Below are 25,934 nucleotides of genomic sequence, written 5' to 3'. Positions count from 1 at the left end.
AGAGGACCAAGTTGGTTCCTGAGAGAGTGGGTGCCACAACGGTCTGTCTCAGATGCTCATCAGAAGATGGGATGAGTTGCTCTGTGGCGATGCATGTTCCCTCTGTGCTGACCGAGGAGCAAGCACAGCTGGACAGTTTCAATGGCACAAATGCCTTTTAGAGTGCCGAGGCTGGGTGAGGTGAATCATGAATCCTGCCCTCACCGACTGTTAGAGCAGAATGCACCGCTGTGATCTGCCCATGCACTGCTTGGAAAACGGGGGAGTAAAAAATGATGATGCATCTTCTAGAACTGCACTTTCGGCTACGACACCGGAGGCAGCCCACTCCTGTTTCTCTGTTACGTTTGTTTGAAAGTGGCTTGCTCTCGTTTTCCTCTGATGGGAAATAGAAGGTGACTTCCCCCGGCTGCTTTGCCGCTACCTGCGGCTGTCACGCATTAAGGGAACTGCAGAGACGTCACGGCGCTATCAGGTTGGTGCGCAAGCCTGGGAGTGCAAGTTGTGGGGAACAGTGAAACCCCACACACAAATACATTTGCCAGGAGAAAGTATATGCCCTCAGACGTGTTTTGATGCTTTTATGAAGTTGTGGTGATTAAATAACGATTTGTTTCACCTTGCACTCGCTCCACATTGGAGGGTTTTAACAGCTGCTTCGCAAAGGTGTTGTACAAAGCAGGTGTGAGGCCGTGGCTGCTCAGCTCCGGCTGCCCTCACCGAGGCCTGGGGTGGGTAGGGGGAGCCGTGTCCTCCCCGGAGGGTGACCGAGCAGCTCTGCCACGGGCAGGGCGAGCCCGGCCCAGGGGAGCCGGGGCTGCTTGCCTCCCCCCTTCCATAAACCCCGGCATTCACGGCTGACGCCCGAAGGCCGCGGGGCAGGCTGTGGGCCGCACCAGCAACCCTCCCGGGCCCGTTCCCCCGCTGCCGGCCCTCGGGCCGAGCGCGGAGACCCGCGGCACGCGCGCCCCTGTGAGGCCGGCCCAGCCGCGGGGGGCGCCGTTGCGAGCCGGAACGGAGGTTGCGGGTGCGGTTTCCCGGGGCGCGGCTTCGCGGCGCTCGGCCGGTCCCTTCCTGCCGGCCCGGGCCGACGCGCAGCGGCTCCGCCCGCCGCCCCGTTGGCGTTGGCGGGAGCAGGGAGGGGCCGGGGGCGGCTCCGGCGGTGGGGCCGGGCCGGGCTGCGGAGGTGCGCGCTGCCGGCGGCTCGTTGGTAGGGGGGCGTCGGTGGGGAGCGTGGGGGCACCGGGGCCTGTCGCTGGGGCGTGTGGCGGGCCTGGGGGGAATGTCGCTGGGGGGACGCTGGAGGCTGTCGCCGGGGAAGCAGGGGTCGGGGCGCTCGCTGTGGGACCCGAGGGGTGCCCGCCGCAGGGGCTGGGGGCGGGCGGGCCGCGGTTGGAGGCGGACGGGGGCACCGCACACTGTCCCTGCGGGGTCTGTCGGGGTCCCGCCCCGCCACCTCCCCCGCAGGCACAGGCGTGGGCAGCCCCGCCTGGGTGCGGGGCAGGGGGGCACGGCGGTGCTGGCTGGGGGACACACCGGGCACTTGGCTTTGGGCGAGGGGGGCAATGTCTGCTGGGGGGGAGGGCGTGGGGTGCTGCGTCCCCTTGGGGGGGTGCCGGGGAGAGGCAGGGGCTCGGGACTGGCGGTGGGGGGCAGAAGCGGCTGAGGGGAGGCAGCAGCAGATGCTGGGGGGAACTTTTGGAGTGCACCCCCAGGGCTGGGAGCGTGGCAGCTTGAGGGGGAACATCCCCTGGCGTAGGGGACGCAGCCAAGGCCAGGGGAGAGAGGAGAAGAGCAACGAGGTGCCCTGACTGTGGGGAAGGCAGGTGTGGCCCAGCCGCCGTGCAGGCACACGTCCTCTCCAACCTGCTTTTTGTGTCCACCAAAGTCCTGGCTGCCCTGATTAATGGTTTTGTAATTGGATTTAAAGTCTGCAGGAATCCTGAGAGCTGCCATGCTCCTTGGTAGCCCTTGCTGGCTGTGGAGGGAGGTGCAGGATGCTGCAGGTGGCCTTCCCTACTCTGTCCCCACCCTGTGCTGTTGCAGCACCGGGTCCCCAGCATGCAGTTGGCAAAGACTGGTGTGATCAGAAGCAGGTGCTGCTGGGTTTCCATCTACAGGACTCCTGGGCCTGAGGACGGCCGCTGTATTTGCTGTTGAAATTCAGATGAGAAATACCCATGCTTAATTTCCTGAAGGAATTGATTGTATGTACAGAATTATTCAAATTTGTGACTTGTAAGTTTCATGGTCCAAGATCTGGATTGTAATTGTCTTGAATTTACTGTGGAATGAGCCACAAACAATAACTGTTGGAGCAAGGATTTGGTATGGGTGTGTAAAGCTACTAAGGGAGGTTGCCTCCTGAAGGCTCAGAAGGCTCTGTTGTTATATGCTGAAAACACAACACGATGCAGCTTAACACAGAAGTCAGGATGGAGTGACCACCCATCCTTGCACTTTATTGTCCCTGGGCAGGCTCCAGATCTTCTCTGATACTCTGCATAAAGCCTACGCTTGCTGCTACACTAACCACAGCAGAGACTTCTTTGCATGCCAGGATGCTCACTCGGTGCCTCGGGATTATGGTATACCCAGAAGGGCTGTGAATTCACGGAGAAGGTCTTGCCAGCAGTTTCTCTGGGTTTGTGTGTTTCATAGCAGCACTCAGCCTGTGTGTCCCAGTAGGGGATGCAAGGCTTGGGAGTTTGTTTTAGCCAGTATAGCAAAGGTCTGGGTCTGGATACTGTTGGACCAGTCTGTGGCACTGGCTGAACTGTCCCTTGTATACATTAATGTGGCTATTAATATGCCGCAGGATAGTTGCTTTTGCTCAGCCAGAGTAGCTGAAGCAGCCTATGTTTTAGGGGTAAGCAGGACTCTGCCTGCCAGATCCTCTAGTAAACTTTATAAGGGGCTCGTGGGCTTAGACCATCTAGATAGAGCAGGTGCTGATTGTGGGGAGAGCAGCGGTGCTGGTGAGAGTCGCAGTCTTCTCTAGAGGTGAGCAAGCTGGGTCGCAGCCATTAGCACTCCATTTCTAAGCAGATGCTCTCTGTCTGGAGATGGGGCCAGAGCTGGGCCTGGCAAGCCTGGGCTGGGAATGTTGCCTTGGATATTGGGCAAGATTTTTAAGCCCAGATTGAAGGGAGATCCTGATCTTTCCCAGTAATTAGGTACAGGTTAACCCTCATCTTGTCAACATGCTTTCATCAGTTTATCGAGGAGTCTGTGATGAGTCTCCTGTCATTAACCTCTTTGAGTCTTTCTGTCTGCAACAGATCTCTACAGGGATGCACACCAGTAAGGTTAATGGTAAACTGGGAGTTGGAGATCGTGGAGAACAGGAGAAGGATTGCCTTCTCCCCATGACTGAAGAGTGGGGTGTCATTTGGGTACTTCACAGCCTGGCAGGGGAATTATCTGAAGTGACAGGACTTCTTCCTTTTTCTTGAGCCTCTCACTTACGTGTTGTCGATGTGTCAAGGCAATTCTCTGCAGACAGCTGGCAGAGTGCAAAGTTTAGTAGTATTTGCCTGCAGATGAGTCAGCAAAAGAGAAATAGCTTGCTCTTGTGAAGTGGAATGATCTTGTAGGCAAAGCAGCATGTGACAGTCACATCTTACTGTGCCAATGCCTTCCAAGTTCAGAGATTGATAGAGGAGCCTGGGAGCGGGCAGTGGTGCCCGGGGAGCCTGGGAGCTGTAGGTGTTGGAGGGGCCTTGCTGGTTCAGCCTGCCAGTCTTGTGCTGATTCGGATCCTCGGTGGGAAATGCAGCAGTTTGGGCTGGAGCATTTACTGAGTTGTTGCAGTCAGCTCTTTTTTTGCACAGGCTTTGAGTTTAAGTAGCAGTATTTATTTTGCATGTAAGTCTGCAAGTGAGAAGCAGTGGAAGTGGCAGAAGAAATCGTTCTACTGCAAGTAGATTTGCAAGTAATGATCTTCAAGAAGTTCCTCGGGACATCAAAATACAAAGAATACAGATGGGCCAGGTCCTCATGCCATCAGAATGCTTAGGGTAGAGAAATATCTGGTCAGCTTCTCCAGTGTAGTGTGAGGCGGGTGGTTCTCTGACACCACCAAGGCTAAACAAAACATCAGTGCTGCCCATGAAGATGCAGACAGTGAGATAAGGCTTTGGCTAGCCGAGATTTGCCATGCCTGTTCTGACCTTTTCAGTGTGCCAGAGGTGTTAACTTTGGTGCTATGGTTAAATTCCAGCTCAGATGGTGGTGCAGTGTATTCACACTAAGGGAGAATTTTTAAATTCCTTCCTTGCCTGTATAAACTACCTATATTTTTTTTCCTTTGTGGTAATCAGTGCTTGTCCTTCTTCCCTCCCAGAAGTGGTTGCATTTCAGTGGGATTCAGTGATTCCTGGACAACTCTTCCAGTTGTCTCTGAACTGGAGAAAGTGAGAGAGCAACTCTTCTCCCATCTGGCAGTCTGCTCCTCACAGAGCTCATGCAGCACTCACTCTCTCACTGAGCTACCTGGTGGGTAGTGCAAGGTGCTGCTTTGATAACAGGGTATGCATCAAAGAAATAAGTTTCAGAAGCAGAGCCCTGAGTGTTTCGTGAAGTTGCGCAGAGACTGTGATTTGCCCATGGCTTTCCCAAATGGGGCACTTCTAACTTGGCTCCTTGTGAGCAGTTTCTCATGTTCAGCACAGACTCAGTAACACAGGAGGGTGATGCCTTAAACAAAATAGAATGATGTTAATATTTTAGATTAGGGCTCTTCTGTTTACACCTGATTTTTTTTATCTTGGAGTTTTTTAGAATGAGCTTTTAGAGTTATCTTCTCTTTCCCTTTCCCCATCTGCTGCAACTGTTAATTAATTTTAGAACAGTGTTTTATGCATTTGGGGAAGCAAAGCTGTGTGCTCATGTGTTAAGCTCAGCTGCAGATGCTGGATCCCATTGTTAGTAAGTAATTGTTTGGGGTGCTATTTTAGTCACTTGGGTCAAAATTAAACATTCTAAGATTAGTAGTTCTAGCACAGTAAGGTATGGTTTGTTTTTAAAAACAATGTGTTCCCAGTTTTTAATGAATACAAGTTTGGTGCTGGGAGGACTTCCCAGAAATGCATTAGCCAAAGGACAGATGTTTTAAAGTTCTGAAGAGTGGTAAAATTACTGTTTAATTTCTGCATTAATTTGAGTAATTAGCAGAGCTGTGTCACTCATGAGGTACACAGCCCAGCTCTCTGGACACTGCAGAGACTCCTTCAGCAACATCTGGCCTGTAAGATCAGAGTAGATGGAGCATATTTATGCCATCCTTGAAGCACATTTCTGCCTTGGTACGTCAGGTGGAGCTGCTGCTGCTGCAGGGTGGCTGGTGCTGTCTGACCACTGCTGCTTATTTAGTGCAAAGCAAATCCATTTGCTTAAGCTATTGCTTGCCATCATTTGACTACGTATACCCTGAGAAGTGAAAGAGTGAGTTAGGGTGGAGGAAGGCGGATGGTTGGGTGTGGAATGGGTTGGAAGAAGCTGTGGAGATTTCTCCTGGGCTTGGACAGTGCTGGTGTACATCAGCATAAAGCACGATGTTGCGCTGTGCTGTATCATGCGGTTCTTTGGCTGGCCATAAGCATCTGCAAGATGCTGTTGATAATTCAGCAGAGAATGTACTTGTGTGCAGAGAAGTCTGGTTGCTCTGATGGGCCAAGCTAACATGGAAGGAGCTTCACCTGTTTGTGCGTGGAGGCTGTTATGTCCGTACTTCAACACCAAAGCCTCTGCCAATACTTTTAAATGTTTTGCTGGGAGGTGGTTCGGATCAACTGTGTTCAGCAAATTAACAGACCTTTTCAGTCTCTCCAAAGGAAAGAAAAGTAAGTGGTCAAAGACCAACAGGTGGCTTGAAGCAAAGTGAAGTTACTTTGACCAAATAACAAGAAAATCTGTTGTTGTTTCCCCCCACTGCCTCTATGAATGCTGGGGTTATTTGAACCAGAGACAGAGGTCTGTTGCTTTCTGTGAACTGGATGGTTTCTGCTAGGACCATGGGGGTGACGTAAATAACTGATATGGAGTGTGCTTACAAGATGGCACTTTGCAAAACTTAAGAATTATTTCACAGAGGCACTCTGCTCTGGAGGCTGCTGCATTTATAGCACAGATCTTGCCTGGAAGTTAAATGTTTGTGTTTGAAGACTTGGAGCTCAGGGTTGCAAACTCTATTTGCCCAAGATTGCTCTTGCACACTCATGTCTGTTGTTAGGAAATAGTAAATTGATTACTGGAATGTAGGAAACTTGGCAATCTTGACTTGCAGGCCTTACGGAGTGAGTGCTGGATGGCTCATGCATTGCTGAAATGTCCTTGTGGCTGCTCTTCCCTGTCACTTTTGTCTTCTCAATATTTTGTTGGCTCCCCACTCACCTAAGATTCTCTTCTCCTGTTCTTGGTGCATTGTGTTAGGTCTAGCAGAGCAGGCTGGGATATGTGCATGTAGCCCAAAACCAGTTCAACGCTGTTTGAACCTAACGCTGTTTGTAAGGTACCAGCTTGTTGATGCTAGGTGGGGAGAATGGTATGTTTGCCTGTTATTAAACTGCATTTGACTCCTTACTTTGGAACATTCCTTAATCTGGAGGAATTTGTGCTTGAGTAAGTCTGATCACTAAATCTGCTTCTTAACAGCTCTCTTTCACAAAGCCCACCCTTCTTGATTGCTGAACAGCAGAGCTTTGCCCAGTGGCCCTCACTGAGGATGGACCCAGCTTGTTCCAAGCAGGAACACTCAGCAGAGACCCTCTGACAAGGAGAGGGATGGTGTTCAGAGGGACGTCTGCCCTTTCTCATACCTCATACTTGCCCCACCTAATGTGTTCCAACACACCCACTACCTGTGGGTGGGGAGACATTGTAAATTCCACATAGCTCTTATTATTAGGGGGTTGAGGCACACATGTAAGCATCGTTCCTGGGCGGAGGGGTCATGCTGCTCTCAGAAATGGCAGGTCAGAAGTACCATTTGCTGCACTGGAGAGCTGCACACTTCAAGTGAGCAACAGAGATAATGCTGCTCTTAAATTATAAACTTTGCAAATCTAGCACGTTTCTAACTCCTGCAGCAGCTGAAAAGGGGATGTTTGCTGCCATGCCTTTCTATAAACCCCTAGCTTTGCTTCAGTTGTGTGAGGTGCTGGGCTTCCTAATGCTCCAGGGCCTGTTTAGGAAGATACAATGACTCCAGCTCAAAAGCACAGACCACTTATTTCCAGATAGCCAGCACAATTTCTGCCCAAACTGGTGGCCGGTCTGTCTGTTCATTGCAGAAGCAGTTCAGCTGAGCCACCGCTAATTACAGCCTGGTACATAAAGTGCCAGAAGTAAGTGTGCCCTAATGTGGTGTCAGCAACTGCTTCAACATCGCCTGAGTCACCACTGCAGTGGAGACAGGGAATGAGAGGGGAGCATGGTGGCAGCCATCCCAAGGTGAGCTGTCCCCACTGGGGAGCTGCAGCTTGGGTGTACCCAAACAACAAAGCAAAGAGCAAGCCAGCTGGTTATTTTAAGTTATGACCATGGGTTGCATGCCTTCCCTTACCCTGGTCCTTCTGCTTAAACCTGCTGCTTCCTCACATCAGGATTCTACAGGGATGCAGCACACCCTCCAGCTGTCTATAGGGGGAAGGAGGGGCACAGAAGGCTAGAAGGGTGTTTACATTCATCAAAATGAGAGCTGGGGGAGGGGTGAACGTGGACTGGGCATGCCTTAATCCTTAGGTTGCTTTTCAGATGCTAAAATGGCATAATTAGCCTTGTAGTAATGATTTATAATTTGCATTGCAACTGTTGTGCGAGTTTCTCCAGACGGCTGACTGCTGCACGCTTCTCTCTGCAGAACAGCTCTGAGTTGCATTAAATAGTTCAGTATTCCCACCAGGCACCGTTTGTCAAGCCTTGGCAGCTGATGCCAAATACAACTGGCTAAGCCCCTTGTTAGGTGGCTGTGTCTTTGTGCTGACCTTCTGTACACTGTGCCTGCTGTTGACTGATTCTGCTTTGGAGGAGCTGAGAAATATCACTTCTTCTTCACCCCCACCCCCTTAATTTTGTTCCAGTTCTTACTGGACGTGCTTGGTAAGATGGAGCCGCCAACCTCCTCCAGATTGAATTCCCGAAAAAGAAGAAAAGATGGATCTGGCCCCAATGGGGCGACAGAGCTGGATGGAATCCCTCCAAAAATGTCCCGGCGTTCACTCGTAAGTAAGCAGAGATAGGAGCTTTAGGTGAGATCAGGACATTGAACCATAACAGCAGAAAGAGAAATGTGATGGGTTTTCTGTGGACACAGAAAACAAGGGCGGGGGGAAGAAGTGAATGACAGTAGCTATCCTTCTTGCAAAGCCAGCTTGAAATCTTCCTTTGTTCATACTAATACTTACAGCGTGGGCTTAAATTAGGTCTGAGGCAAGCGTCACTAAGCTACTTCTGTGGTGTCTTGCTTGTTTGTAGTCACTTAAGCTGAACCTGAACAGGCATGCATATAGATATCCGTGGAGGAGTAAGCATTCATCTCTCACAGGTGGGTTTTCTTAAGTGACCCAGCAGGATAGAGAGATACTCCAAACAAGCATCTAACAACTCGCACACCTTGCGGAAGGCAATCCTGCTCAAGTCAGGGGAACTGCAGGAGGGTCTGAAGCCTGTAAGCACCTGCAGAAGCAATCTATCGAATCCACACTCTGAAACACCGGGAAAATGACTGTTTGTTTGATTCTCTTGGTCTGGCAGGAGACTGCATTTATGTTGCTGGTACTTTGGGAGTGTTCAGAAAAAAACCCAACCAACCAAAACGATTTCTCCTAAATCAACCTTGGGATGGCTTTAACAAGCTAAAGCCAGTGGAGTCTCTTCTAAAGGGTGTCTGTGCCAGTTAATGGTAGTGGGAAGGGCTGACTTTAACTTGTCCTTGCAACAGTATTGCGATGATGGGCTTTTTACAGCTCTTCTCTGCCCTGTTCCTGGGGCTGTCCTGCCTATCACGTGCACTAGTTGCTCTCTCCTTATCTCTGTCAAAAGCCAACTACCAGCCACGTCATACGGAGGTCATAGTCCTTGGCAAAATACGGTGATGTGTTGTAGCTTTCCTCTTTGATAACTATGTTTTGCTCTTCAGGAGTACTTCAGTCCTGTCCCAGAGCATTTGACAGATGGTAGTGAAGTAAGATCAGCACCAGCAGTGACAATTGGGGAGGCAAGTGCTGGGAATGGAGGCCTGAGCTGTTGGCATGACTTATCCCACAGAGTCTTTATATCCTTGACTATTGGCAAAACCCACTCTGTCCCTTTTTAAGACCCCACCATGTATTTCAGTAAGGAAAGAGAAGTATGCAGGTTATTCTGTGGGAATCACTTGCTGTTCAAGTTGGTGTCTGTCCTGTATTAGGAATAAAACACCTATGAACAGCACAAGGCAAGTAATATCTAGCCACTTTCTAAACTTCCTGGCTTTTCTTCCCCACAGGGTTAATGCAGACCTCCTGATGAAAGATTTCTATTTTTCTTCCTTTTGTGAAAGATGTGGTTATTATAGCAAGAGTAATAATGTTGCCAGTGACGTTACCTTGAAGGCTTTACCACTCCCAGCTAAACAGCTGGCTGGCAGAGTGTTCCCCTGAAGCAGTGGGGCTCAGCAGCAGGTTGTGGTAAGGAGTCTGCTAATGCATGAGCCTGTTGTATTGTTTACATCAGGTTGAGTCCTGACCCTTGTAGCCACTGCAGAGGAAGAGCAAGACTCTGGCAGGAGCTTTTGAGAATGTTTTTCTGTGATAATTTTGGTAGAGTATTTTTATGCTTTTATTCCTAGCTTCATATCAGGTATGTGCCAACTGAACTGAAAAGAAACAGCTTTTATTCACGAGTGCCAGATATAATGGCAGTGATGAAAGGAGAGACCTGCAGGCTTTACTAACAGTTAAGGATCCTGGTAGAGGAGGTGGTGTGTGAAACACAGGTACTAGAGCCTCAGAAAGTTAATTTTCAGCGGTATCAGTTTGCTTGAATGGTCAGTGATTGCTGTCCTACGCACTTCGCCTTGAGCACTCTAATAAGGATTGACATTAGCAATAATAGCAGTGGTCTTTCTGGTTGCGGTGGTGCTGGGGACCATGGCAAGGTGCCGCAATGGAGCAGGAAGCCAGAGAGGAAATTACTGATTAGCTTTTTGCAGCTTGAAGGTATTATTGTAATGATATGCAAGCTTGTTTATTAGTCTTCTGTCTCAGGAAAGAGACATCCATTGCTGCCCCACACCTGGCTAGAAGGAAATTGAGCTGTTTGTTCTGTTATGGGAAAGGCAAATGTTTTGTTTCCATTCAGAGGAGACCAGAAACAATACCTGGACTTCAGCTGCTGATTAAACATACTGCTGTGGTCAAGCTAGCAGATAGAGGGCTTTTCCTGCAGCAGTTGGAGATATTCTGCCACAGACTGAGGTCAGTCTCTCACTACGTATAGCTCAGAAATGGGTGATGATGCACACGTTCCCTAGGAATTAGTGCTGCTGTTGATATTGCTCTTCTGCTCATTCCTATACTCAAATCAAGGAGCTGCTACAATTTGTACATCACGGCACAAGCACTGAGGCACAGCACAGTGATGGTCTTGCCTGGGTGGGCATAGCTGGAGCTGCAACAGTGAAGTTTCATGAAGCTTGGCTTGTGCTGCTGTGAACTGCTGTTTGCCAGAAGTCTGGTTTTATTAGCTGCAGATCTGAGCCACCAGTTTTTTTGTTTGGGTCCAGTATGACTACCATCCTCTTAACTCTACTTTTCTCTCTCTCTTCCTCTCTAAATTCAGGCTAATCACCCTGCAGGGCTGTTTTGAGGTTTAAGACTAATTAGTCTTTTAGTACATGTGTTTGAATTGTGCAGAGACACAATGAGTCACTCAATGACTAGGACACTGCAGTGGCAGTGCTGCTGCTATGTACTGCACTCACCTTTGCATTCTCACAGCTAACCTTCTCTGACTGTTTAGGGACTGAGGGAACCGGCTCCTTTTTCAGATGAAGTGGAAATCGATTACAGCAAGCCGTACATCCGAGTAACATATGAAGAAGCAATGAGAGGGACCCCTTGTAAGTAAAAAAACAGACTGGAAGGGGATCGTATAAATGTTGGATTTGGAGTTGGGGTGTGTGATTGTGACAACCCTGAGACCGAACCAACCTTGTGTGTCAAAGCAGGTTTGCAGCCAGTGACTTAGTTAATGCTTTGGTGATTAACTAACTGTTCCCATGTGAACTGGGCCTGCCAGTACAACTGAAGTTTGAGCCTCTGTGTGTGAGCAGCCATACATATCTTCACCAGTAAGACTGTATGAAACAAATAAATGCTTGTATTTTAGCTCTTCCTGTGCCACTGACAACTATAGAGTAGTATCTGAAAATGACTGTACTTTCATAAAGGCAGGCCTGCCAGGACCAGCCCTCTTCTGGCATACACAAAGCTCCTGCAGTCTCAGGTCTGCAAAAGGTAGATTTGCTAAAAAGTGATTGTAAGAGGCTGTCCTCAAACTGACTCCTCTGCTTAGCTTGAACTTAACAACCCGGCCTTTGCATCAACTCATTCTGTTGCTGTCTCCCAGGCTGTGTCTCTAGCTACCTTCAGGTCCCTGCCCAGACCCATGGGTTTCAGCTTTCCTGCTAGGTATTCTCTCTGCCCTTTCTTCCATGCAGGTTTGGTGTGCCTTTGCTCACACCACTCCTCTGAGCCTGTCTGCCTAAATCGGGCCAGAGAGCAGCAGGCCATTCTCAGGTGCATCAGATACCAAGAATGTGTGGCACTCTGTTACTAGCAGCAAGAGGACTGCGGTCCTGTGTGGTTCCAGAAGTCAGGGAGCCTCCTACCAGTACGTGGCAGTGCTAGACTGTCACTTTACCTCTGTGCTGACCTCAGAGAGCTGAGCTACAATTTTCCTTGGCAGAGGTGGCCTAAGGAAAGTTTTGTTCTTCCTTATTTATCTATGGATTTAGCTGATGATGCAAGCAATTCAGCAGAATTTTATCTGCTTTTCTTTGATTGGTTTGGCTGGGTTTTTTGATAGAGCTGTACAATTCATGGGTCTAGGGGAGCTGGTGTTGGTGATGGGGAGTCAGAACAGTCTGGTCCCTCAGCCAGACTGATAGCTGTGGCAGCGGGCTGCAGAGGATGATGCTGAAAAGATCTTGAGATGCCATCGTGGCTGACGGGGAAATCAGGCACCTATGAAACATTTGGGCCAATTCCCCTCTGGTAGCTCTCTGCTTTGCAGAAAGTATGCGCTTCATTTGGATTTCCATAGGAAGGAAATGTTCAGGGTTTGCTTTCCCGTTGGTCTCCCTTTACCTTGTTTCAGTGGGTATTTGGTAGGCTTTGAGTCTGTCTTTGAACATGGTTGTATTTCAGCTCTGTGCCTAGCTGCGTTTGTTTCCGTGTGGGAAGGCAGAGAACCAGCCAGTTCTCTTCACAAATCTTGCCTGGCTGCAGCTCTGCATTCTGCCAATTTTCTGCAACGCCCCCATGAGTTTCAGAACATCCCCAAATGTAGGCATGAGCAGCAGCTGCTTCTCCAGGAAGGCATCTTCACAAATGTCTCTCTGTCCTTTTGGCACAGTGGATCGCCCCGTCAGAGTTTATGCTGATGGAATATTTGATTTGTTTCACTCTGGACATGCCCGGGCCTTGATGCAAGCGAAGAACCTCTTCCCAAACACATACCTCATTGTTGGAGGTAAGGAGTGACCTTGTTGACTTTGGCTGTCATAGGAGTACAGTTTGCCTCCGTCCGTGGTTGTGCATACGGATGGCATAGCAGGGTTTTTGTCTTTATGGCCTCAGTTGTCCCAAATGTTGTTGGAGTTGTCTTGCAATATGTTGAGAGTTGGGTATGTACCAAACGAGTGCTTAAGGAAAAGGTTTTTGATCACGCTGTTCTAATTTGAGCTCTCTGTTTTGTGATGCATACCAGTGATTTGCACGTCCAAGTATCAAAATATAGTAGAGACTACTGAGCATCTGCCTCTTGAATGAGACAGTTAAAAGAATGAGCAACAGTACCTGTATCACCCTGCAAGTCACTCCTGCCTCAGCTCCCTGCTGTGAATTGCTTATGGCTAATCCCAAACGGGTCCTGCTAAGGAGCATGGAGATCACGGTGGTTCCTTGGGCATGTGCCTGGCCACATGGAAGTCAGCAAGACCCCATTTCTCCAAATAAAGTTCCCCATTTTGTCTGTTAGGTTCCAGAGTCTTTAGGTGATGCCAGGAATATCCTGCTGACTTCCAGAGGGGATCTAGCAGAGGTGTTGCAGCCAGGCCTCCTTCAAGAATGTAACAGGAAAAAAGAAATCCTTTCTTCTGGCTGCTGTAATATGCTGGCCTCTGTCCAGGCAGCGCCTCTGTGCCCGTACCTTCACCACCTTAAAGGCATGTCAGGCTGTGCATGTTGTTTGTCAGGCGGTGACTTCTGGTCAGGCTGCATGATGATGTTAACTTTATCAGAGATGCGAATACCTTTAACTGGTTTTCTCAACTACCGTTGGCTTCGTGAAGCAAAATGGAACTCTGACCGTACAACAGAGCAATTGTAACATCTTTATGTGGTTTGTTTCCTTATTACAGTTTTACTTGCTCCTGAGGGCATTTTTATGGTGGTACTTCTGCAGGGTTTTTTGTGTGTGCTACAGTAGTGTCTGGAAGGGGAAGGGAGAGAGGAAAGCTGAAATAGTTGCTCCGGCATACAAAATGCACTGAGCTTAGAAATCTCGCAGGCAGAAAGACATCCCAATATACATAAATGCTGTACATCAAACAGGAAAATAATTTCAGGTCAGACTGTTAACATGTTAATGTAGCAAAGTGTGTGACCACGCTCTCTGCCTCTGGGAGAGTGGTGAGGAGGTGGAGGGCAATGAACGGCTCCCCTTGCACCAGGAACTGAGACAAGAGGCCGCAGCCCAAGTAAACAATTAGCTCCAAGCTGGGAGCAATTTCACCCGCTTTTTATCATCTATTTGTCTGGAACATAAATATATCCACTACTAGTCTGACTGGTAAGGCCTCATTTACTTTTGAGTCTGATAAACAAATAAAACTCCCTCCTTCTCAATGTCTTACATTGCAGATTACAGAGAGTTGTTAATTTACTTTCTCATAGAATGTAATAATTAAGCTAACTTTATTTGCTGTGAACTCATACTTTGTTTTAATACAACTTCCCAAGAGCTAGATTGTGGTATGATGTTCTATGAAATCAGAAGCTTGGACAGTTTTTTTTCATGGGCTTCAGTTTCCAAGCTTGAGACATCCGTAAGTTTAAAAGCAGATTTCTGTCTAATAGAGGAGAGTTGTCTTCTGTACTGACTGGGTTTTTTGGTAAGTATTGTAGGTGTTAGAGACCTTCCAGGCTTGGGGTGCAGGTCCCCAGCTTGGGCAGAAATTCCCCCAACAGCCTGCCTGGAATTGCTCAGGAATTTAGTGCCCTGCACTGCTCCATTTCTGATGCTTTGTGGGTGAAAGAGCTGGGTTTGAAAGTGCCAACACCAGTCTCCATCAGCAGCTGGCACTGCCTGCTTTAGCCTGGGTGTGTGCAAGGTCCTTTTACTGTAAAGCATTGCTCTTACCTCAGGCTCACTCTTCCCTGCCTGTTTCTTCAGTCTGCAGTGATGAGCTAACCCATAACTTCAAGGGCTTCACGGTAATGAATGAAAATGAACGGTATGATGCTGTGCAGCACTGTCGCTATGTGGATGAAGTGGTGAGAAATGCGCCGTGGACGCTCACTCCTGAGTTCCTGGCAGAGCACAGGGTAATTTGTGACATCTGATCTGTTATGCATTTTGATCAGCCTCTGTCTGTGCTTGTTGTTTACAGCAAGAATTCATCCATGGGGGTGCCCTCTGCCTGAGCAACCTGTTTCTGTTGAAACTCCTTAAATGTAAAATGAACCGGGTTATGGGAATGAAGTGGGTTTCTTGGGAGACTAGAAGCATTTGCTGAGCTGGCAAGTAGAGTTAAAATAAAGTAGAGATTGTGACATGGTGAAAAAGCCTGAGAGGGCTCTTGTCGTTCCATGAGAAGTTGATGCTGGTTACAGATGGTGTGAAATGCAGTAGGGAGTGGATAACATGGGTTGGAAGGAATTTCTGGAGCGTCTGGTCCAACTCCCTGCTTACAGCAGAAGCAGCTTGGATCTAAATCAGCTTCCCTGCAGCAGGAGACCAGGCAAGCTTTCTTGAGAGTTTTATCTTACCAACTTTTATCAGTTGGTAAAATAAAGTGAAAGGAATCTCTGACATCTGTTGAACTGCTTTGGGAGGTGAAAGAGTCTCCAAGGGAGTTTGCTTAGGTCACTCTTGTTGCCATTAACATGCCATTTCTCTGTGGAGCTTAAAATAGCTGCGTCCTTAGTCCCAGCCTTTCCTCTCAGATGTGTGCTTACAATTGGTATGCAATTGCCAGTGAGAACCCGGGAAGGCTCTGTGTTGCTTTTTAACAGAGGAAAGTGTCTTACTGTTCTCTGTTGCACCCCTGTGTGGAGGTGTTGAGCGAAAAGTTAGCCTCCTTTGACAGAAAGGAGACCTGCATATTCAAGATAAAATGTTCACTCACATGGCTTTCTTAATTTTCAGATCGACTTTGTTGCACATGATGACATCCCCTATTCTTCTGCTGGCAGCGATGATGTTTATAAGCATATAAAAGAAGCAGGTGAGTCTGGGTGAGGTTCTCCAGGGCTTCCTGTCAAAGATCTGCTGTGTCCCTGTATGGCAGGATTATGCTTAGGGAAGCAGCAGTGCCCCTCTGGGAACAAGATCTGCCCAGGAGGCTCTGAGGGCAGGAAGAAGCCCAGCTTTGGGCCCTATTTCCTAAGGCTAGGACTGTTCCAGGTCGCAGGCCACACTGCTCAACATTAAGCCAACTTCCAGTCTTAATTATTGTGATTGAATTAACAGCCACCTTTTGAAAAAATACTACGGTTTGGCTTACAGATTCTCACAAATGGAGAAACTCATGAACTTAGCAAAGTGGCTGCTCTAGCTGTTTGCTGTAAAATTCAGTGGGGGTGCAGCTGATTTTAATCTATCCAAACCCAGTTGTCAGACCTTCTTATATCTCCACCAGCAGGACCCCTTGTCCTCTCCTTGTCACCACACTGTTCTATGTGCCGTGGATTATAGTCAATAGTGTTTAAACCAGCTGAAGTGAAGAGCTTTTCATTATTAAAAGACAGGGTGTTTTGACAAGCTTTAGTCTTAGGTCTTCCTCATAGTCCCAGAGAGGAGGACCCTGGTATTGTACATTCAGCGATAAAGACGTGGCGTGTGAGGACAGTTAGGTAAATGAGCTCTTGACAGGAGAGGTTGTTTCCTAATAGAGGTGGCAGCAGCTTTGTGCAGTGTGTCTTGCTACAGCTGTCCTGGGTCCTGTTCCCCAAATTTAGGCATGTTTGCACCAACTCAGAGGACTGAGGGAATCTCAACATCAGATATCATCACCCGGATCGTGCGGGACTATGATGTTTATGCCAGACGGAACCTGCAGCGGGGCTACACAGCTAAAGAGCTCAATGTCAGCTTCATAAACGTGAGTTGAAGTGTGTCTCACCACAAGCTGTGTGAAGCAGAATCTTACACGTAGTGTGGAGATGTAGAATCTTGCCTAGTGGTAGCACAGCCTGCCATATGCCAGTAAAAGACCACTCCGCAGAGCTAAGCAGTTGTACTAAACCAGTGTCCTTGGAGCAGTAATTACAGTTCTTCCGCCTCTAAAACTGAACTGCCTCTGGGACACACCCAGAGGAACTGGATTCTGCTAATACTGATCCATTGTCAGAAATGCCTTGGTGACATTTTACCTGTTGAAAGAGCTGGAGACAGGGTGTGTGGCAAAACGTGTGTTTCCTTGAATTGAATGGGTTGTTCTTGGCAGCAGCTGCTGTGTCTCACGTCTCTCCTCTTCCCTCAGCCACCTTCTTAAGGTAGAGTCATTTGTTAGGATAAAATATGATCCTGTTCTCACTGTACTGTTCCCTTCCTGGAGCTGCAGGAGCAGCAGTGCTTGGGTAGGAGAGTAGGACATGCTCTGATCCTGTGCTGAGCAGCTCTAGCCCACAAGCAGAATACATGACAGAAGGCACTTCTGATGTTGGAAGTAAAGCAGTAAACATTTCCTTTTTAATCACTCAGATACTATGCCTGTTTTTTAAAATACAATCAAATACAAAAATTAAACAGGAGAGGTAATGGCTGCTTGGCCTCTCTTTGGCATGTAACTCTGCCTCTGTTTAAAAACACCCAGCAAAAAGATTTGTGCTGTTGTGATATGCAGAGAGACCTACAGCAGGTCACTCAAATCTAATCTGTATATTTTGTAAACATTTCCCTCTTCCATGCACTCCTATTAGATAATGCTTATCCCTGGGTTTAGTCTTGCTTTGTGTACTGTGCCAGTAAGAGATGCCACAAAGCGTCTCACAGCCCCACTATGTTTGCAATTTAGTCTAAGGAAGAAGTGTCACTGAAGTGAAGGAGAAGTGTCACAAGACTAATGGAGATACTGAGCCTTAAGCAGCAGTTCAGTGTAACAACACAGAGCAGAGGTGGTCACCACTCAGATCTGGTGAGCTGTATTCTGATCCACCGCTTACTGTACAGGAGAAGAAATATCACCTCCAGGAGCGTGTGGATAAGGTGAAAAAGAGGGTGAAGGATGTAGAGGAGAAGTCAAAGGAATTTGTCCAGAAAGTGGAGGAGAAGAGTATTGATCTCATTCAGAAGTGGGAGGAGAAGTCCCGGGAGTTCATCGGCAATTTCCTGGAGATGTTTGGCCCAGAAGGCGCGTTGGTAAGGAGCCTCTGTGGGGAGAGGGGAAAGGGGATTTTGGAGAGTTCGGCAGTCGTTGTAGGGCTTCTGGAGCGCACGGTCTGTAGAGCAAAAGTTTACAGCTTGGTGCAGTGCTTGATGTGCTGCCAGTCTCCAGACAAGTTGTCCCAGGCTTGGGCAGCCTGTTTACAGGGAGCCCTCACCCTTGCCAGCTGGAAAATGCTTATAGTTGTGATGTGAAAAGCTCCCATGTCCCACAATCTGGCCTGTAAACTCCAGCTGGTGTCTTGCAGGCCAGTGAGCGGCCAGGAGACTGGCAGTCACTTTGTCACTGGCCTGGGATGAGTCTGAAGCTACTTGTTTTTGCCAGGCTGTCCTGTGCTGCTGGGTAAATATCACAGGCACTTCATGTTAGAAGTGCTTGAAAATGGGTGGTGATTACACTGTGTGCAATTTCCAAAGCCTAGGGCAGATGCTCGGGCTTTTTCTGCTCTTACATGGCATGAAGCATTGAAGGGACCAACAACTCAAAATGCTGCACAAGCTGTAAGTAGTGTCCGTTTCCATCGCTGTTTGAGCCATGCTAACTGTCTTCCTGCTTCCATCGCTAGAAACACATGCTGAAGGAGGGCAAGGGCCGGATGCTGCAGGCCATCAGCCCAAAGCAGAGCCCCAGCAGTAGCCCCACACATGACCGCTCCCCGTCTCCCTCCTTCCGCTGGCCCTTTTCAACCAAGACTCCTCCTTCCTCACCGGCCAACCGCTCCAGGAATGAGTCTGCAGTCACCTATGACATCAGCGAGGATGAAGAGGATTAAGCTGCCAGCCAGGATTTGCTGCGAACCGCTAATCGCCAAATCCTAAGACCGAACCCACTGGGGAACTCTAAATGAGCGAGAGAGCCATAGGAACAGGGCTGACGGTGAGCACAGGGCCTTGGAGGCACCCGTTGCTCTTAGCAAGGGCTGCTGCCTGGAAGCACATTAAAACCTCCTCTCCCTTCTCCTCCCTAAATCCCCTTTTTATGTTTATGTTCTAGCGGTTTCCAGGGGGAAGATGGTTTTTATATTTTAAGAAAATGCTCTTTTAAAGCGCAAAGAATAGCACTCAAGCGTGGCTTTTGTTTTGGTTTCTTTTCCCTTGTTAAACCTCCAGGCAAGAGGGAGAGTGGGAAGACCCATCTGTCTCTTCTTTCCTTCAGCTCCTCTGTCTTATTCCCCCCACCCCCAGGCAGTATCCGTGCCGCTGCCAAACGAAAGACCCCTCGGTTCCTCAACCAGCGTGACCTCGAGAGCACGCAAGAAGCGGTGGTGTAAAGAGGCTTCTAGGAAACAGAGACATCTCTGCTGCGCTGAAGCAGATAGGAATCTATCCAGCACTGCTCACGTGCCTCTTAGCTGAGCTTCCCAGTGTGTCACAGTGAGGACGTGCTTGGTAGGGGGCTGCCAGCTTAGCACGCAGGAGTTACACCTTGGAAGAGCTCACAGTACCATAGAGTCGCACACCGCTTAATCGTGCGGCATTCACAGCTCCAAATTGTATGGGGCCTGCAGGGGAAGGGCCTTTCCAGCTAATCTTAACAGGACTGCTAAACCTTGAGCTAAAATTCAGCCCTCAGCTGCTGTTGGAGAGAAGAGAATGAATCTTTGCTTCAGGTCACTTGCTCTCTGTTTTGCATTTCCTTGCGTGTGTGAGAGCCCAGGTAGGAAACAAATGTGTGTACTCCTTGGAGAATATCCTTGTCCCAGTCTCCGGTGTGTAATGAGTTTTACTGTCTGTCCAAATTGCCCCCCAGCGCTGCTCTGTGCATGTTTGTCTGTGTTTCAGTTGCTGTGCTCTAAGGGCTGGAGCAGTCCTTTGCACTGGTGCCATGAAGTCGCTGCTGTAAGGACAAAACGTGATTTCATACAGCCAGTTTGCTGTCTGTGTTGGTGTGTGCAGCTGGACAGATAAAGGGCACGTTTTACCCCAGTGAAGGGTCCTGGTCCCGTGTGACCCGGCTTGCGCAATAAATGCACAAATTAGTGCCCACTTACTCCGCTCCTTGAGGCAGGCCAGAAAGCATCTGAGAGCGCTGCAGCTTTTTAAGATTTTAAACATGTAAACTGCTCGTTTGAAACCGTGGTCCAAGTTGTGCCTGCTTTCGTGTCTGTAACAAACACTGAGCTTTGTGGCCTGTGGCTCCCGGCAGGCAGTCGCCCTCCCCGTGCCGCATGCCGGTGCGCAGAGCAGGCTGGTGCACTCTGTCCCAGCGGCCAGCACTGGTGGGACTGGACTTGCTGCCTCGTAGCTGTGAAGCTCCCGCTTGCTTTTCTGTTCAGGTTTGCCTGCGATACGCGTTGTCTCCTGGTGGAGCTACTGAGCTGAGTTGCCTGTATCCTCCTGCGATGGCGGGAGCAGAGGACCGCAGGGAGCCCTGTCAGCAATGCTGCAGGAGGTCTTCAGAGCAGGATGCAGGGCGCGGGGAGCAGCAGGTCCAAGGAGGCAAATCGCCAAGTGCTGCCACAGGCTCTGCACAGTGTGATGCTTGCAGGGGACGCAGTGGCCCTGTGGTAGGGGCAGGCTGTGCTTCCTCCCAGCTTATATCTTGCTGGTCCTTTGTCATGCTGCCCAAAAGGCTTGACAGAGACTCCGTGCTTCTGTTGAGGCTAGAGCCTGCCTGTATGGGAAAGGGTATTCGGGGGGTGCCTCATCTGCCACTTGGACCTCTCAGCAGGAGCGTGCACGGCTCTGGGAGCATGGCTGGCTACTACAGATTTTAAGCCATTTTAATGGTCACTTTGTACAAGCCGGTTGTTAATCCCCTGGTTTATAAGTGGTAGAGCACAGCACTTACTTTATATCACCCACATTCTCTCTTCCCTCATCTTCCCCACCTTCCTTCCTCACCCTTCCCCTCAGTATGGGTGTTGTGTTGCTTTCCTGAGCCAGATCATGAAGGCCAGGCTGCTTTAGAGCCTTACTACTGTTTTAAACACAAGTTATGCAACGGTGTTCAGTAAATTTGGATAACAATGATGTTTTGGACGGTGGTTTGTTCTACAGAGACCTTAATGTATCTCTTGGTCACTCTGCAAAACCTGGGGTGCTTGGTAAGCAGCCAGCCATGGTTTTACATGTAGCTTGGAATAACAGAGCTGTTTCTTGTAACCAGTAATTACTGCTTCCTCCTTGCACTTAAATTAAATCGGACACTCAAATTCCAAACTAGTCTTTTTCTTTTTTTTTTTTTTTTTTTCCTGCCCCTTTGGTTTTTTGTTTCCTTCTGGATGGCTGGACCAGCCTCATCTCCAGCACTGCCCTGTCCTATCGGGAATAGGACAGAGCTTGATCTCTGGACAGAATATGTGAGCCTGGTTCTCCAGGAACATCTTGTTTCCTGCAGATATACCCAGTGCTGCTGCTTCAAGGCTGTCCTGCACACCTCTAACTCATCCCACGCTCTTCAAAAGAAGCATCCGGAAGAGACATGCTTGAATTAAGCATGAAGAGGTAGAGTGGAAAAATAAAACTTCATTAGCATGTGTTGAAGAATGTGTGGAGTTTGGTGCTGCTGAATCTAGAGGCATCAGCTCCTGTGGGACAGCCCTGCTTCAGTTCCTAGGATCTGGGGGGTCAGGCTGCTGACACTAGCAGCCAGCCCCTGCGAGAGGATTTGCTGATGACAACAGCAGCAGCAGGGCAAAGCTGAAAGGTGCCAAGGGTGCTGGCAGAAGCAAGACATGAAGAGTGTGGCACTTTAACAACGTATTGCTTGGAGTTGTAGGAGAAGGTTTTTTAACTGCTTGAGAAAATTATGGCACACACCTGCATTTACATGATTTTGTGCATTGTATAGAGGGTTGGGACTTCATTGTGCAGTCCAGTTCTTATATCCAGAGGCAGGTGCTGGAGCAGAGAATATGCTTGGCATTAGTGGTGACTTTGGTGGGACTGGCCTTGTGTCTTGCCACCTGGCCTCAGGGTGACTTGCTGCCAAGGGCTCCCTGATGTAAACGTGGGTTTCCTACCTGCTGCAGGCAAGGAGCTGGGTCTGGCTGTCTGTCAGGGTGGGGATGAGTCCCATATTTGCTGCTTGCCTGGGTGTTGCTTCTTGGCAAAACCGTGAGATTGCTGGGTCCCAGCACTTCTGCTGGTGCCTAGAAAGCCATGTTGGTAGTGTCCATGTGCTGTGGTCAGGAGTCTTGTCAAATTTGGCAGTCTCATAACACATCACCAGTGCCTCTTCCGGCTGAGCAGTTTCGCTTTGGACACAGCTACCTGCAAAAAGCTCTGAGTCACTTTTCCTCCCTCATGGCAGAGACAACTTGCTTTCTCCCCAAAATGAGTCAATTAAAACTTGGGAGCTTTGGCTTTCTGACTCTGCTTCCTCGACATGTCGCACCGGACAGAGGTATTACAGTGGGAGGGCACCGGGGTGCAGGTCAGGGGGAGGTTTTGGTGGTGCCTGGCAGCACTGGTCTTAGTGCTGATGATCTGGCATCTGCTGCCCATCTCCAGCCATGCTGCATCACCCAGTCCTGCTGTCATCCCCAGCCCTGCAGCAGTGGCCACCTTGAGCTGGCTCTTTCTAGTCAGTGTTTGCTGTGCTGGTTTCTCTGTATGGGCCTGTGTGCACACAGTGTGTCTTACTGGCTTGTACTGGAGTTGAGGTTTGGCTTTTATGTTTAGCCAAATAAATGTAAAGTCATTTTACTCAGTGTGTGCCAGATCCCTTCTGCCATCCTAGCCCAGCCAGCTCCTGTCATGGTCTCCTCACCTGCCATCTTAGCAGTGGTTTGAGTGAGAAGATGCTTCAGAAGGGGTCAGGAGATTACCCAGTGGTTTCTGCAAGTCATCATCACACCTAACATCCATCCCCACCTCTGCTGTAGGTGTAGAGCAGACACTGCTACCAGAGCAGATCCCAGGCAGGGCTGGTTAAGGCAGCAGTAACTAACTGCCCGTGTTGTGAAGGTGCTTCAAGGCTCCTTCCTTTGCCTGGCCCCAGGCTGGCAGGTAGGGATGCTCCCACTCTGCTCTCAGGAGCCGCCATGGCTGTGGAGGGTGTGCCCCAGGGATGGGCCAGAGCCATTCAGAGGTCTCAGGAGAAAATGCTGCTGCCCTGGCATTGTCTTGGCTGTCAGACCCCAGCCAGCAGCACCTAGAGGTCTGTGTCACAGCTGGGTGTTGGGGACTCCATGCCATGGCTGTGCTGGCCTGGGCTCCATCTGCCTCCCCCTGTGTGGAGTCATTTTCAGCCCAGCCTGGGCAGGAGACAATCTGAGCGCAGTCACCAGCACAAGACTTGGGTACAGATTTATCTTTATTTGGTGCCAGACAAGAGCCCCTTGGGCTGGAGGCAGCTTCACGGATCCCTTTGGCTTGTGGTTTTCAGGTTTCAGACCCTTTTACCACATGCCAAGATGCCCTTTCCCCCTCTGCCTCAACTGCTGCCAGCAGCTCCCCAGGGCCAGAGGAGGAGGAGATGGCTGTACAGGGCAGACCAGTCCCTGGCCTTACTCTGCACCTTGGCACCCCGGTTGTTCCCTCCCGCTCACGCCTTGACACTGGTGCCAGCAGGTGTGAAGCTGACAGGCTGGTAGCCTGGCTTGTCATCCTGCTTGCGGTAGTACATCCGTGTCACCACTGCCAAGATGAAGGTTTGTGGGATCAACAGCTGCATGTTCATCTCTGGAAGAGGGAAAGGGTCATTTGAAGCTGCCTCGATCCACCATGCCTGTTCCCCCACACCCCACCGTGCAATGGCGGGGCTCAGCCAGCAGCGTGTGACACTGCTCCCCCATCTCCTGACTTACGCTGTGACCTGGCCTTGGAGGAGAAGGGTGGTGAGCAGGCGATGTTGCCATTGTTGGCCAGGATGCTGAAGATGGCAGGCTGCAGCGCCGTCAGGAGGAGGAGGATCTGCAGCCACCAACACCAGAGGTGGTGGGGCAGGAGCCGCTGCCTTCCCCACTCCAGCAGCCAGACCTGGCTCTTGCCCACCAGTAGCTCCTGCCCCACCATCTCCTCCCCCATACCACCTCATCCCAGGTGTGCTGGAAGAGCCCCTCGCTCAGCGACGAGCCAGGCAGGACGAGGGCTCACCTGGAAGCAGGAGAACTTGGCCTTGATGTTCTGCTCTGTCAGGTGTAGCCGGGCCTGCCGGAATAGGATGCCCAAGGCCCACAGCCCGAAGAGCGTGGAGACGCCGACCAGGGTGTTGATCCAGAGGGCCACGCTCTCTGCCGAGATCTGGGGGGGACAGAGGAAACGTGCCTGGGCTGACCAAGCTGCTGTGCAAGGCGAGGGCTGGTGGAGGCTCCCTGGCCAGGATGTCACCCTGCCCATGCCCGGGCACTCACATCAGCAGGGTTGTAGTTGCCATCAGCAGCCAGGACCAGCCCCAGGAAGACGGCGACAGCCCTGAAGAAGGCATACTGGAAAGTCCCCAGCATCAGCAGTTGAAGCTTTCTCCTGACAGCGAGAGAGGCTGATAGCACCCTGAGGTCCTTCAGCCTCCGCCCGGGGACTTGCTGTTCCGCCCCAGCAGAAGCGGGGGGTGGATGCCCTCCCCAGGGGCAGGGGGTTACCCCAGCTGTCCCTCACTTGCTCATGGTGATTCGGGGCAGGCAGGGACAGCAGCAGCAGCAGGGCCCAGTGCTGACCACCATGGGCACATCTTTCAGGGTGCTGAGCACCGCCTCCTTCCCCCCGAAGCCCTCCACCATGACCAGCATCAGGAGGTAGAAGCAGATGGCAAAGTACCTGCAGAAGAGGAGGAGGAGGAAAGCAGGTCAGGGCCTGCGGGCTCCCCGGTGCCCCTGCCCTGGGGTAGGCAATACTCACGCTGTGGTAGCCATCTCCACCACCATCATGGAGCGTGGGATCCACAGACCGAAGCAGCTGACCACGCACACAACCTGGGGGAGATGTGAGCTTGGCACACTGCTGCTCCCCTCCTCCTGGGGGCTGGCACCCCTTGGGTGGCCCAGGCCCACCAGGGTGATGCCCACCACCACCCCCATGCCCCAGCTCACTGTAGGGGCCGAGCTGCTCCAGCAGAGGGTCTTCATCTTGATGGGGCAGCGGATCTTGCGTGTGAGGTAGAAGGCCTCTTCCACGAATATCATGACTGACAGCAGCGTCATGATGGTGGCAAGGCCCATGATGGTGAGTTGGGCCATGTCCAGCTCTGCCAGGGAGGGGTAAGAAGCTGGCTCCATCCCCTCCTGTCTCCCCTGGGGCCACCGCAGCAGGGAGCTCCACTGCCCCACCACTCCACGCTTCGGGAAGCTCCTCACTGCATCCTCGCCACATCTGGCTGTGCCAGAGCTAGTGCTTCTGCCCTGCTGCTCCCGTGTCCCATGTCACCTACCCCGGTGCTGACCCTCCCCAGGGTCACCCCCATCCCTGCAGGCAGGGCTATGGCGGGGAGGCTGACACCCCAGCAGCACCCAGCTGCCTCCTGCTTCCTCAGGGCTGCTCCCTGCCCGCACCTGCCGCAGCCGCCCTACCGCCTTCATCCCCCTTCGTCCCTGCCCTGCTCCGGCAGTGGCGAGAGGAGGGGTCCCCCCCCCGCGCCCCCCCCCCGGGCCCCCCACCTACGCTGCAGCAGCTGCCGGGAGGTGGGTGGCAGGGAGAAGCAGGCTGCCGGCACGCTGAAGTTCCTGATCAGCATCTCCACCAACGGGCGGGGGAACCTGCGGAGAAGGGGATCGCTGCACGAGGCTGGCAGGGACACAGGGACACCCAGCCCCGCAGGGTCCCCGGGGTCCCCTGGCTGGCTTGCCTCACCCCCAGGCGCCTGCATTCTTTTACAGAGGGAATAACCCCAAATCCTGCTCCAAAAAGTTGGATTTGCCTGGCTGCAAAATGACACGGAGGTCCCCGGCACCCACCTGGGGTCCTCTGCCAGCTCCATGGCGGGGTCCATCCTGCCCTGCTCCCCCGGCTCCGTCCCAGGGCTGCTCAGCACCGCCTGCCTCGGCTTCCCCTGGCCGCCCGTGGGGTCAGAGTCCCCGGGGCAGGGACCGCGGGGGGGGCCACCGCGCCTGGTTCCAGTTTAACCAGCAGCTCCGGCGCTCCCCTCCCTGTGCCGCCACTGCGGGCGCCCATTGGCGTGTGTG

General features: G+C 50.9%; 2 protein-coding genes across 5 annotated transcripts; one reads left to right on the top strand and one right to left on the bottom strand.

Annotated features, from left to right (window-relative positions):
- The first annotated feature begins 1,049 nt into the window (after positions 1-1,049).
- On the top strand, positions 1,050-21,033 carry PCYT1A (phosphate cytidylyltransferase 1A, choline). Of its 4 annotated transcripts, XR_008825121.1 has the most exons (10): positions 1,061-1,210; positions 8,082-8,222; positions 11,002-11,101; positions 12,619-12,735; positions 14,659-14,810; positions 15,634-15,712; positions 16,446-16,588; positions 17,659-17,847; positions 18,438-18,748; positions 19,057-21,033. XR_008825121.1 is itself a non-coding variant. In XM_056358149.1 (9 exons), exons 2-9 carry the CDS (start codon positions 8,106-8,108, stop codon positions 18,642-18,644), a joined length of 1,104 nt encoding a protein of 367 aa, XP_056214124.1. In that variant the 5' UTR covers positions 1,050-1,186; positions 8,082-8,105; the 3' UTR covers positions 18,645-21,033. The 4 variants fall into 4 exon arrangements, 3 of the variants coding, with proteins under 3 accessions (XP_056214124.1, XP_056214123.1, XP_056214125.1); XM_056358149.1 differs by having other exon boundaries at positions 1,050-1,186; positions 18,438-21,033; XM_056358148.1 differs by having other exon boundaries at positions 18,438-21,033.
- Positions 21,034-23,113: 2,080 nt separating this feature from the next.
- SLC51A (solute carrier family 51 subunit alpha) lies at positions 23,114-25,934 on the bottom strand. Its single transcript, XM_056358151.1, has 9 exons — positions 25,707-25,934; positions 25,414-25,508; positions 24,846-25,000; positions 24,655-24,728; positions 24,415-24,573; positions 24,171-24,282; positions 23,914-24,060; positions 23,625-23,730; positions 23,114-23,499 (listed from the first exon to the last, which is right to left on the bottom strand). Exons 1-9 carry the CDS (start codon positions 25,739-25,741, stop codon positions 23,363-23,365), a joined length of 1,020 nt encoding a protein of 339 aa, XP_056214126.1. The 5' UTR covers positions 25,742-25,934; the 3' UTR covers positions 23,114-23,362.

The sequence above is a fragment of the Falco biarmicus genome, chromosome 13 (genome assembly GCF_023638135.1).
Source record: "Falco biarmicus isolate bFalBia1 chromosome 13, bFalBia1.pri, whole genome shotgun sequence".
NCBI lineage: Eukaryota > Metazoa > Chordata > Aves > Falconiformes > Falconidae > Falco > Falco biarmicus.
The sequence above is the reverse complement of the archived record's forward strand: the minus strand, read 5'-3'. Positions and strand labels throughout refer to the sequence as shown.